Genomic DNA, 12,101 nt, shown 5'->3' on the forward strand with positions numbered 1-12,101 from the left:
TAACAGCCAAGGATCAAGCCTTTGGCAGGACACTCATGGTGTGTCTGACTCATTACCAACCTAACCAGGATGGTCAGTAAGGCCAAAGTGGATGAATATTGGCCAGCCTTTCTTGTTCTACTATCATACATGCACTACTTTCTACATGTTACTGTGCTTCCAGTCATAAATATTTTCCAGATACAGAAGTAAAGCATGAATCTTCTTTCTGATACATTATATTTACATGAAACTGAGGTTCCTTTTAAATACTTTCCTCTTAATGAAAGATTATACACTATCCAAAACAAACCTATTAGTATACAATAATGGTAATAGAGATTTTAATATAAAATTATATTATTTTCAGGGAGATGTTTGTGCAAATCCTTGTCCTCAAGGTACTTGGGGTTATAATTGCTCAGAACAATGTGATTGCTACAATTCTGCAACTTGTGATCACAAAACTGGCCGCTGTAAATGCCCATCAGGTTACATTGGCAACAAGGTGAGAATCTGACTGGCCTCATTCTTATGAAGTGAGATTTAATTCCTCTTATATTCCATGCTATATGTTGTAATATTCCTTTTGTCTGCATGCCATAGCAAGCTTTCAAGAATTTAGTGGTTCATGATATTTCTTGTCCATGAAAACTGAATATGCTTAATAAAAGAATATTTCTTGCAGATCAATCTGACAATCACCTCTGATAACTTTGTTTTCAGTGTCAAGATGAATGTCCACTAGGCACCTATGGTGTAAACTGTACAGAGACTTGTTCTTGTTACAATGGAGCAACATGTTCACACATAAGTGGCCGTTGTTTCTGCAAAGAAGGTTGGCTGGGAACTCAGTGTTCCATACCTGCTTGTCCACCAAACCAGTATGGTCCAGGCTGTTCCCATATTTGTTCCTGTGAAAAGGATAACACTGAAAGGTGAGAATTTTTGTCTCAGCACTCATCTGTTATCATGACAAGCTCTAAAAAATCACCATAGTTACTAAAGACTCAAGAACTAAAGAAAAGTAAAACTGTAGACAGAAAGTTTATTGTATAAAATTGGGCATGTGTTTTAGGTGCAGTGAGTTTTGCAAATTATCTTGATGATATCCTGTTTTTTTAAATTAATGTAGCAATAAAAATACATCACATTTAAGGTCCCTATAAATTTAAGCAAAATATTTACTTTTAACTTGTCAATAGGTGTCATCCATGGACTGGAGCCTGCGAGTGTAAGGCTGGATGGGCAGGAGAGACTTGTACAAGAGCATGTCCTTTCTACAAATATGGAGAGAAATGTGCTCAAAGTTGTCAGTGTAGAAATGGAGCATTCTGTGATCCAGTTGACGGTACCTGCATATGTGCACCAGGTGAGAGAATGTTTGCTGCTTCATCTGTGTAATTGGATAATGCAGTTTCAACTCTCTCTCTCTCTCTCTCTCTCTCTCTCTCTCTCTCTCTCTCTCTCTCTCTCTCTCTCTCTCTCTCTCTCTCTCTCTCTCTCTCTCTCTCTCTCTCTCTCTCTCTCTCTCTCTCTCTCTCACACACACACACACACACACACACACACACACACACACACACACACACACACACACACACGCCCGGTAGCTCGGTGGTTAGAGCGCTGGCTTCACAAGCCAGAGGACCGGGGTTCGATTCCCCGGCCGGGTGGAGATATTTGGGTGTGTCTCCTTTCACGTAGCCCTTTTCACCTAGCAGTGAGTAGGTACGGGACGTAAATCGAGGAGTTGTGACCTTGTTGTCCCGGTGTGTGGTGTGTGCCTGGTCTCAGGCCTATCCAAAGATCGGAAATAATGAGCTCTGAGCTCGTTCCGTAGGGTAACGTCTGGCTGTCTCGTCAGAGACTGCAGCAGATCAAACAGTGAAACACACACACACACACACACACACACACACACACACACACACACACACACACACACACACACACACACACACACACACATTTTAAATCATATGATGTGATATTATTATTGAAAAATTATAATTATAAGATATTTAAGCTCATATGACTTACCTCTGTTTTCCATTTAACAGGCTACCATGGGGCATTGTGTGATGAACACTGTCCTAAGTTTAAATATGGACAAAAATGTGAGCTTGACTGTCGGTGTGATAATTCACATGGCTGCTCACATGAGTCAGGGAAGTGTTTCTGCAAGCCAGGTAAGCAGAAATCTGAATAATAGAAGAATGTACCTGAAGATGTTAGAAAATTATCTCCTATGAATTTGTCCATTATGCTAGAGATAGAAAGTTCATGGAGAGGTTACCATTCCTCCATCTTATACCTATCAGTTATCTTGTCTCTTAAGAAATTGTTGATTTTTGGTCATACTTTCTTACTGAAATGTATAAAGAAGGCATAAAATTTGTCATGCTTTTGATTCATGATAAACATCCACTATTAAACTACTACTCTTAGCATTAAAATATTCTTGATCATCATGATGCTACAACAAATATTCTTATGAATATTAAAATTACAGGATGGGAAGGACAACAGTGCTCTCTCACTTGTCCACTTGGAAGTTATGGAGAAAATTGTTCTAAAACATGTGACTGTCTCAATAATGGATCATGTGATCCGGTGACAGGAGAATGTAGCTGTGGTCCTGGACATTATGGAGAGAAATGTGAAAAAACTTGTAGCCAGGGAAATCATGGAATGGCTTGTGGAAACGTATGTGCCTGTGTTGGGCCTCATGTGGAAGGCTGTGATGCTGAAACTGGCAGGTGTATATGCAAGCCTGGCTTTAGAGGTAATGTTCATATATGTTTCTACCAGAATTAAATTCTAAGTGGATGAAGTTTTTTAACTTTCTGATGATTTATAAGCAGGTCATGAATAATTTTGCTAAAAACAAAAATTCAAGAATTTACATATTTTCTTACAATAACACGATTTTTATGTGGAGTCAAAACTTTTTAGTACATTAAGCTTTCTCATCAATAGAAAACATCCAGTTGGGAATATAATTGTTTTGAGGGCATCCTGATTATTGACTGCCTACTTCTTAAAGTGGATTCCAGATTTACATACAGTATTTTCTTTCCATCTGGATATTATATTTATAATTGGAATTTTTCCTGTAGCAGATACTGAATTTACATAATGTCTTAGTATATTATATTTTATTTTTCAGGTGTCAGTTGTCAATCACACTGCCCACGTGGCTTCTATGGAGAATCTTGTTTGAAAAAATGTGACTGCAAGAACAATGGATCTTGCAACTTTCAGACAGGGAAATGTGTATGTGAGCGTGGATGGCATGGAGCTGACTGTAATACTCCATGTCGGCCTGGGAAATATGGAGTAAATTGTAATCAGGACTGTCCTCCTTGTGTGCATGGAAATGGAACATGTCACCCACAGCTAGGGACATGTGTGTGCAAGGCTGGATGGCGTGGTCCTCGCTGTGACCGCACATGTGCACCAGGTACCTGGGGAATTGGTTGTGCTAATACTTGCAAGTGTCGCAATGGAGCAGGATGCAATCATGAGACAGGTGAGTGTTGTGTGTTGTATAAAACTTAATTAGAATACTATTGTTAACTTATTATTAAATGTCTGGAAATGATTTTACTGTTGCACACCTTTAACTGGTTCTATTTTCCATTAGGTCAGTGTTTGTGTTTGCCAGGCTGGAGAGGAATAGACTGTTCACAGCCTTGTCCTCCAGGAAGTTTCGGTTACAATTGCCTTCAGACCTGTCATTGTCGCAACCATGCATCTTGTCGAGGAAGTGATGGCTTCTGTGAATGCAAGCCAGGATGGATGGGATTTGGATGCACTCAAAGTAAGTTATAATTCATCTATTTTTATTAAAAGCCATACTTTCCTTATATAAATCTTTGAAATCTCGAAACACTTAAAACTGGAATTTACTTCTATCCTGTTCTACATGATCAAATTAAACAAGATACATGCTGTTGATTGCTCAAGATTATAGAAGAGTATCAAAACATCTGACAGAAACTAGAGAAGTCAGGAGTTACAGGTGCCATGGCTGTTCTGTACAAAAATGAGGAATCATAGTTGAAATAGAGCCGATGAACCCGAGATGTTAACTAAGCATGCCAAACACTTGTGCCACATGATCAGTACTATACCACATCAGAAATATTGATTCTGTACATAACTTTACACAGAAATATCCTAAAGCATAAAGAATATAATAATGAAATTATATACTAACATTAATTATTTGGAATATGTATTATTGTTTTCCTTAGTTGATGTAAAAACTTGGAATTTCAGCCTGCCCTGAGGGTTCCTTTGGTCGTCAATGTTTCAATGTTTGCAACTGCAGTACAGAAAACTCTATTTGTCATCCTGTCCAAGGCTGTAAGTGCCGCTATGGATTTGAAGGTGAGTTTTGAAGCATCATCAGCACCCAATCTTTCCAACTTTCCCCATTCATATTTTTTTAATGCCTGTCTTTCCTAGGCCACAAAAGCAAATCTTACTTTCATGTTTGGGTGTTGTACTCTATACAAGTATAAAAAGCGTCCTTGTCAGGATCTGAGAGAACAGTATTTAACAGAGACAATACAGGACACCTGATCATGATCAGGCAGATAGATGAGGAAATAAGTTTGAAAATAACAGCTTTTATATAGGTTTATAGTACATGGTTTGCCCTGCCCTATTTAGAAATAATAGAAAGATCAGTACCACTTTGTGATATTTCTACAAGAATTCTTAAATTCTTAATGAGTTTGACATGTGGTAACATACAATCCATTGTTACCCGCATTCACTACATGGACTGTATAGAGAAAGAAAAATTCATGTGTTGAATATGTACAATTTAATCAGTACATAAATCTAAGAAGCCTTAGGATGAACTCCTGAAAAGACATAGCATGCAAATGAATTTACATAGCCTTTAGTTGATTGTGTGACTCAGTAAACTGTCATCAGGTGAAAAGGCTGACTTATTGACATAGGGCTGTTGTTTAGAAGACAGAGTGGGATTACTGACTGACAACTTTGGGATGTTCTTTTCATCAGGAGACATGTGCGACATCCCTATCACTAGCCCAATATTCAAGGACAAAGACCCTGTCCTGCCTAAGCAGTCAACACATAACAATGCTGGACTCATTGTGGGTGTTGTCTCCATTATCCTAATCACTGTTGTGATTGCTATTATCATCTACTACAGGTATGTATTACTACGGCAGACATATTACAAATTATATAAATAATCATTAATGTATTAATGTATCAAAAAAAATGTCTGAGTTACTTCATAGTAAAAACTAGGCCAAAACCAGTGGTTAAAGATCTCAACCCAAGGTCTTTATGGAAAAAAATCATACTATGTGTTTCAGGCGGCGACTGGTGCGTCTGAAACGCGAGTTAGCAGTGGTGCAGTACATAGCTGATCCAGCTGCTACAGGTAAGAAGCACACCATGTAGAATACATTTCATAAACAATAAATGCTTATAGAAAAGCATCAGTTGTATTAATGCTTTTAACAAAAATTGATAATAATACCGGGATACCTTAAGACTTTGCCTGTTTTTAGTTTTCATAAAATTTTTCATAGACACAGGTAGACAATTTCTACATGATGATAATATTTATTTATGAAGTCTCCTCTGTAAGAAGATTTAAACATGCTACCTCACGCACTAATTCTGCCACCTTGCCTCAGAGAACCTAGCTGCTTTCCATCATGCCCAAAACATCTGCAACCCTTTCACAAAATTTGCTATTCATTCAAGCAAAATACTTTCTATCCTACAACACAGCCTCACTTCCTTTTATGCAATGCACCTTCCCTCAATTTTTCAAGATAATGTCAGAGGGCAATCTACGTTCTGGAGGACCAAGAATTTGTGAGATCAGTTACAGTATTGGAAGGTCCTTATTTTGGTTTTCTTTTACTTTTTTAGTTCAATCATATGATACAAACAGCACACTGACACTGAATGATTTTCACAGAAAGTAAATATTTAATATTGCTGATCTCCTCAACCCAAAGTTTGGGCCATTTACCAGAAAACCAGAATTTTCAATCATCTGCAAGATCTTAAGGATCCCAATGATGATAAAATGTGGTTTAACATTTACTGATTTATTGACATGGAGTAACAAAGTCATATATACAGGGAGATGATAAGAACAGAGTTAGGAGCTGTTTTCATACAAATATGTGAAAGTATGTAAACCTGTTGTATAATGCTGGAGTCACAATACAGCTTTTTTTTTTTTTACTATGACGCTCCAACGGTCGTACAGGCTAGTTTTCTGCAATTGCATATGTCTGTCATAATGATTGAAAGCATTTCAGTGCATGAAGAACATACAAAACAAAGGACATACAACTTTGGATCCTAGACATACGATGACATATGTTCCTCATATGATGACGTACATCATCGTACGACACCCACAACAATGACATATGACGTACCAAAGAAAATGGGAACAACCAGAATTTTCAAATTTTCTTGGCTTGCAACAATGTCTGATGATGTTGAACAATGTCACGATGTCGAAATAGACGCATTTGACAAACGTGTGATGATGCCCTGTATATGCTTGACGATGCAAGGTCAGGCCAAGAATGAGCCCCTGGAGGTATATATATATAAGGGGTCCAAAGTATTTTCCCATATCACATCCCCGACAGCATCAACATCTACACACCTCACCATGAGTCTCCTAAAGTACATCCCTGTCCGCACTGACACAGAGCTGCATCTCACCAAGGACATCTTGAGGATGGAGTCTACATACTTCAGAGGGCTTTGTGAATACTGGATGATCATGATAATACCACTGATAAAGCTTGTTTCGTGTTGCTCTCTCTCTCTCTCTCTCTCTCTCTCTCTCTCTCTCTCTCTCTCTCTCTCTCTCTCTCTCTCTCTCTTAAAGAATGGTGTATATCCTCACCACCTATGGGTTTATTTATTTTGAGTATGGTAACGAAAGCCTTTCTCCACTACCACCACACTCACTCCTTACAGAAATACGCCGCTTGGCAACTCAAGGCAAACACCTTGGCATTGCATTAGCTGTTTTTTCACTGGGGTACAGGAAGAGAGAAGGGGGGAGATGGGTGGAGGAGTGTGGAAGAGATGCAGGGAGACTCTACGAGCACCTGTTCTGTCCAGTGGTGGAGGTTGATGAGGTTATGCCACTGGCACGCCATAAGGCCCTCCTCATCATACTCGGACTCCTAACTGCCGTGCCATGGGGTGTCCACATCATCCATCACCGTATCCTCGTCTTTGCATTGCTGCTGGTGCTGTGCTGCTGCTGCTGTTCCTCCAGTTACTCCTTGTTGGCCTTCTTGTGGTACAGGGTATACATCCACCTTCGTCAGAGTCTGAAGGTGGATGTTCACTCCTGGTGTCAGAGGCGGTCCCTCCATACTCATGTCCAATGGGCCTGCGATGTCCAGGGATGTCCCAAAGAGATCTTGCAACGATGATAGGACATATACCCACACATGCCCTTCCTCTGTCCCATCGTCTTCAGTGGGTAAACCATCTTGAGAGCACAATGTGAACTGGGGCTAGTTTCATTTTTAAACTGGCGACAACGCACGAGCAGTCACACTGGTCAAGACGAGTCTAGTGACAACATTTTCGTGCATTGCTGCCAAATGTATGTTCAAAGACCAGTTGTAACTGAGTATTTTAACGATTTTTGACTCGTTCGATGTTGAATTATGTCATTAGCAGCATGTACGACATCGTATCTATCTGTAACACCATCGTATGTCATAGCAAGTCATCGTACATCCGATGCTTATTGCTTGTCTTCCCAAAAATCGAATGCAGCACTTGATTGTCGTAATGCTTCTAAGATGTTGTGTAACAACAAGGACATCTTACGACATCGTATGATATCATCACGTTAATGTACAACTAGACTTACAACACCTTATAACAGGGCAAAAAACACTAGAATGACATCATTGCTGCCAGCAACAGCCCTCCTACAACCATCAGGGACATCATAGTAAAAAGAAAAAGCTGTAGTGTGACCCCATGCAGAGGAAACTTTTTGTAATAATTCTTAAATTCTTGAATGAGACCTTGTATTAGAACTTCACTTTTCAAGTTTGTACTCCATGTCAACATTCAAGAAATTGCTTTTTACATCAACTTTAGTCCACTTCCATTTATAACTCTGGAGTGATATATTTCCATTCTAACTTTTGCTTTGCACGTTTACTCACTTTAGAACGTCCCAGGCCTTCTGAGAACCGAGACAGTGCAAAGCTACGTTCTTCTTCTACTAAGCTTTCACAAAAGTCTGGTGAGATTCCTCCACTTTATATATAACCTTTTGATGGTCATTCAACATTGTGCTACAGACATTAGCTGCTCACAGTGTTGTATCTCCCCTTTGCATTATTTTCCCTCTTGATGTATCAAAAGTTGGTTTTTAAGCTTTACAGAGTAGAACTAACCTAATGGCATCAAAAGTTATAGTTTTTTGCTTTCCTTTTCTTTTTCAAATAAAACAAAGCTTGACGCTCGAGAAAATTTCATACATTCCCAAAATTTCTAATGTCTTACTTGTCATGTGTGCCACATGCTATTTTTTATATGTACCATTAGTCAATCACCACTAACTGTTTACGTCTTACTTTACTTTAAGGACAACCTGTAGCAAAAAGGTGGAGTTCAATAGCAGGTATTGCACTTTATCAATCTTAAAATTGCTTTTTAGTTTTCAATAAAAGAAAATATTTAAGAAAAGATGGTTTGTGGATTGGCAGTTCTAATTTATTGTTTGGCCATATTAGTTAATTCTACTTATAGAATATAATATATTTATTTGAATGTTTCCATTTTTTACAAAATGTAACTTAAATCAGTAAAAAATAGCATAGATTTGCAGTACTGTGCTTTAGTTAAGTGTTACCCTAATGAAGCATGTTATTTTGTAATGCATCAAACAATATGTAGCCCTTCAGCCTGTGCATCACATGAATGTTTGTCTTGAAAAATAGAAAGGGTGTGATAGCCATACTAATAACTTGTAATTTCTAAGTTACATGGGAAGTGTTATCTACTCTTTCCAAAGACACTAGTATAATAGTTTATTTGATAATGCATGAGTCTTGTTATTAACTTGAGTATTACATCAGTATTACCTTCCATTTTTTTACTCAACATTTATTATTTACTGTAATTGCTATGACAGCACTTTAATAAGAGTGAAAAAATAAAAGTGAATTGTGCTATTAAATATATTCATGTTTGAGATAGTTAGGAGTAAAAGATTCTTTTATCTCTGGATAGAAATAAAAGTATCCAAAGTTTGTATCATACCAAGTAAGAAGTAGCCTAGTAGCGTAGGTTTCTGGTCAGCACAATCAGCTCATAACTGAGAGATTCTGAGTTTAACTAACTTGGAAAAATTAAGAAAGAACATTAACCTAAATATCTAGTGCTCTGTGGTTTGCAAATAATCTTCTTACTCATTAGGAGCGATAGTCTGGCAATGCATATGTAAAAAGTTATAGCTTAAATTTGTAAGCACATCCTAAACAGAGCATTGTGAATTTAAGGGGCACTTAAGCATTATTATTATTATTTTAATTTAAATATTAAAATTTATGTACATACATGCATACATGCCTATGTCTCATGTTTAGAAAGTTATAGTTAGGTAATGCATGTGTAGGCTTTTCTATGAATATTTTACTGCTATTTGATATTTGAATCTGCACTTTTATGAACTAGAAACACTGGTAACATTGATGTTTTGTCTTTCTTTTCAGACCAACACCACTTTGACAATCCTGTTTATGCTTACCAGTCGGTGAGCAAATCACAACCCAACCTACTTGAAAATGGTAATTTAAATAATGGTGTCACCATCAAGAATAATCTCTCACTCAAGGATGATAAAAATAGAGAGTGGGAGAAACTGGGCACCTTCACTTTTCATGATGATGCATGCAGTTTAGGTAATTATTCAAATTTTCAGTTCATGAGTTCTTCATGAACATCAGCAACTTAGGTCTTGACAGTTCCCTGTAGAACAGTTTGTGTGGTAATTGCCCTCCCCTCTTGTAGCAACACTTAATTTTCCCTGTCCTTGTAGAGCCTTGGTGTTATGGTTTTCTGTTCCTGACCTCTCAAAATCTGAGTAAATTCATTAGATATCATTATACATAATTTCCATTACATCAAAAGCTTGCTAACATTTACTTTACTAATAATGATTTACTTATATTTGTAATATTGAGATTGACTGCTTACTGTCCTGCATCATTGTTTTAATACACTGTGGGGTAGATATTAGATAAACAGAATAAATGGAAGACATAGCAAAACACAGTAGCTGACAAGACGACAATTGTAGCTTTGTGTGTATATGTGTATCTCTTGTGTGTCTTCATAGTTGTATTTAGGTGTATTTAGTATACTGATTTAAGCTTAGTTTGTGTTGTCATTTCATTTTTCCATATTCATTCTCTCTTAACTTTCAATGTGAATTCATGAATATTACTTGATCATAAAACTTCAGCATTATTCTGCTCCAAGATGTGTTACCCACTAAGAAGTAAAATTCTTTCACATTTTGGAAACAATGTTTCCCTCCACTCGTCTACTCATCTATCCATTCATCCAACCATCCATCCACCCATAAAACATTCTCAGATGTTTGCAGATATTTGGGAAAACATTTGAGAAACTGTTTGAAAACATTGAATCACCAAAAAACATTATTTGGAAACAATGATTTTACACATATATTTCTCTCTCTCTCTCTCTCTCTCTCTCTCTCTCTCTCTCTCTCTCTCTCTCTCTCTCTCTCTCTCTCTCTCTCTCTCTCTCTCTGATATAAAACATCTGTACCTTGAAATTCCCATGAACAGTCATATCTATCTTATATTTGTTCCTTCCATCTTCTAATCTTGAGGTTCTCCCCTCTTCCTGTTTCTCTGGAGATCAAGTTCTTACACATCTAGTACTATACCTGAAAGATAAAGTTTCACATAAACAGCACTGTATGATTGGTCACAGGAAGTTTTGTCACAGTTGTCAAGAAGTTTTACTAATGGTTATACCTGGTGAGTTTCTATTGTAGAGGCATTCACAGGTGGACTGATGGTTGCATTGATAACTTTCAGTGTGCATATATATGAATTCTTTGAACTCTTTAATCATATAGCATTTTATGATATGCAATAGTATTATAATCAAATGTGAAATTTTATAAATTCATTTAGAAATGCAATCATGAATGCCTGATCATAGTCTCAGTTTTTAGTGTTTAATAGTATTTTTAACAAATTTACCATTTTTACCAAAAGGGTAAATTTTGTGTTAAATTTTTCAACCAAATGTTAGAAATATATATATTCAAGCACTATAACATACCAAAGTGGTATATCTTGATATTATTAAGTATATATGTACTGACAGTTACAACAGTAGTCCTGTTTTACTGACAGTTACAACAGTAGTCCTGTTTTACTAAGACATGTCACAGTGAAGGTGCTGCCAAACAAAACTTGGAAGACAGTGTGACAACACTTCATATAGCCCTCTGCACATGTTGGAAAAAAGAACACTGATCGTAAATAATCTAGGGTATTTTACAGTACGAATATAAAATTAAATAAACATATTGAAGAAAATTTTGTTCCTTATCAGATTGGTAATGTGGATGCACTTAGGCTCCACTTTTTAAGTTAACTGAATGTATACAGTTAATCATTAATTAGCAATACCCAAGTGTCCCTACCTTAACTTATTTAAATTTATGTGAAAAATATATTTCTATACTGCCTGACATCACATGTGAAGGGGAAGAGTTGCCAAAACATGCTCATTTAGTTAAGTAAGATAATGGTAATGCAAAACACAGTTACTCTTCACCTTATACTCTTGGTATACAATCTAATCAGTGTCCATAATCCAGGCCTTTCTTGTACCTTAGTAAAGCATATTATTGCCAATGATGCATGGATGGTAATGGATGAATGGATAATTTCTCTAAAGTTAAAAGTATCATTGTAAAGTTGTTATTACTATTCTCGTATTTTTATCATTATTGAAAATCCAAAGCATATACTTGTATATAGAGTTGATTACTATTGGTCATT

The 12,101-nt window shown here is 36.9% G+C and overlaps 1 protein-coding gene across 18 annotated transcripts in view; it reads left to right on the forward strand.

Annotated features, from left to right (window-relative positions):
• LOC123505399 (protein draper-like) overlaps nt 1-12,101 on the forward strand; it is a 551,274-nt gene that overhangs the window by 527,006 nt on the left and 12,167 nt on the right. For 9 of the 18 annotated variants that reach the window (XR_006675125.1, XM_045256624.1, XM_045256625.1 and 6 more), the window contains 13 exons: nt 350-487; nt 706-917; nt 1,185-1,351; nt 2,043-2,171; nt 2,495-2,767; nt 3,152-3,514; nt 3,629-3,805; nt 4,267-4,377; nt 5,023-5,176; nt 5,346-5,413; nt 8,216-8,290; nt 8,636-8,671; nt 9,765-9,953. Coding sequence is in view for 17 of the 18 variants with exons in the window: in XM_045256624.1 (XP_045112559.1) it covers nt 350-487; nt 706-917; nt 1,185-1,351; nt 2,043-2,171; nt 2,495-2,767; nt 3,152-3,514; nt 3,629-3,805; nt 4,267-4,377; nt 5,023-5,176; nt 5,346-5,413; nt 8,216-8,290; nt 8,636-8,671; nt 9,765-9,953 (2,092 nt within the window). In the remaining variant the exon portion in view is untranslated. The remainder of the gene's footprint in view (nt 1-349; nt 488-705; nt 918-1,184; nt 1,352-2,042; nt 2,172-2,494; nt 2,768-3,151; nt 3,515-3,628; nt 3,806-4,266; nt 4,378-5,022; nt 5,177-5,345; nt 5,414-8,215; nt 8,291-8,635; nt 8,672-9,764; nt 9,954-12,101) is intronic. The other 9 variants (XM_045256628.1, XM_045256627.1, XM_045256629.1 and 6 more) reach the window with 5 other exon arrangements.

Source organism: Portunus trituberculatus, chromosome 18 (genome assembly GCF_017591435.1).
Source record: "Portunus trituberculatus isolate SZX2019 chromosome 18, ASM1759143v1, whole genome shotgun sequence".
Classification (NCBI taxonomy): Eukaryota; Metazoa; Arthropoda; class Malacostraca; order Decapoda; family Portunidae; genus Portunus; species Portunus trituberculatus.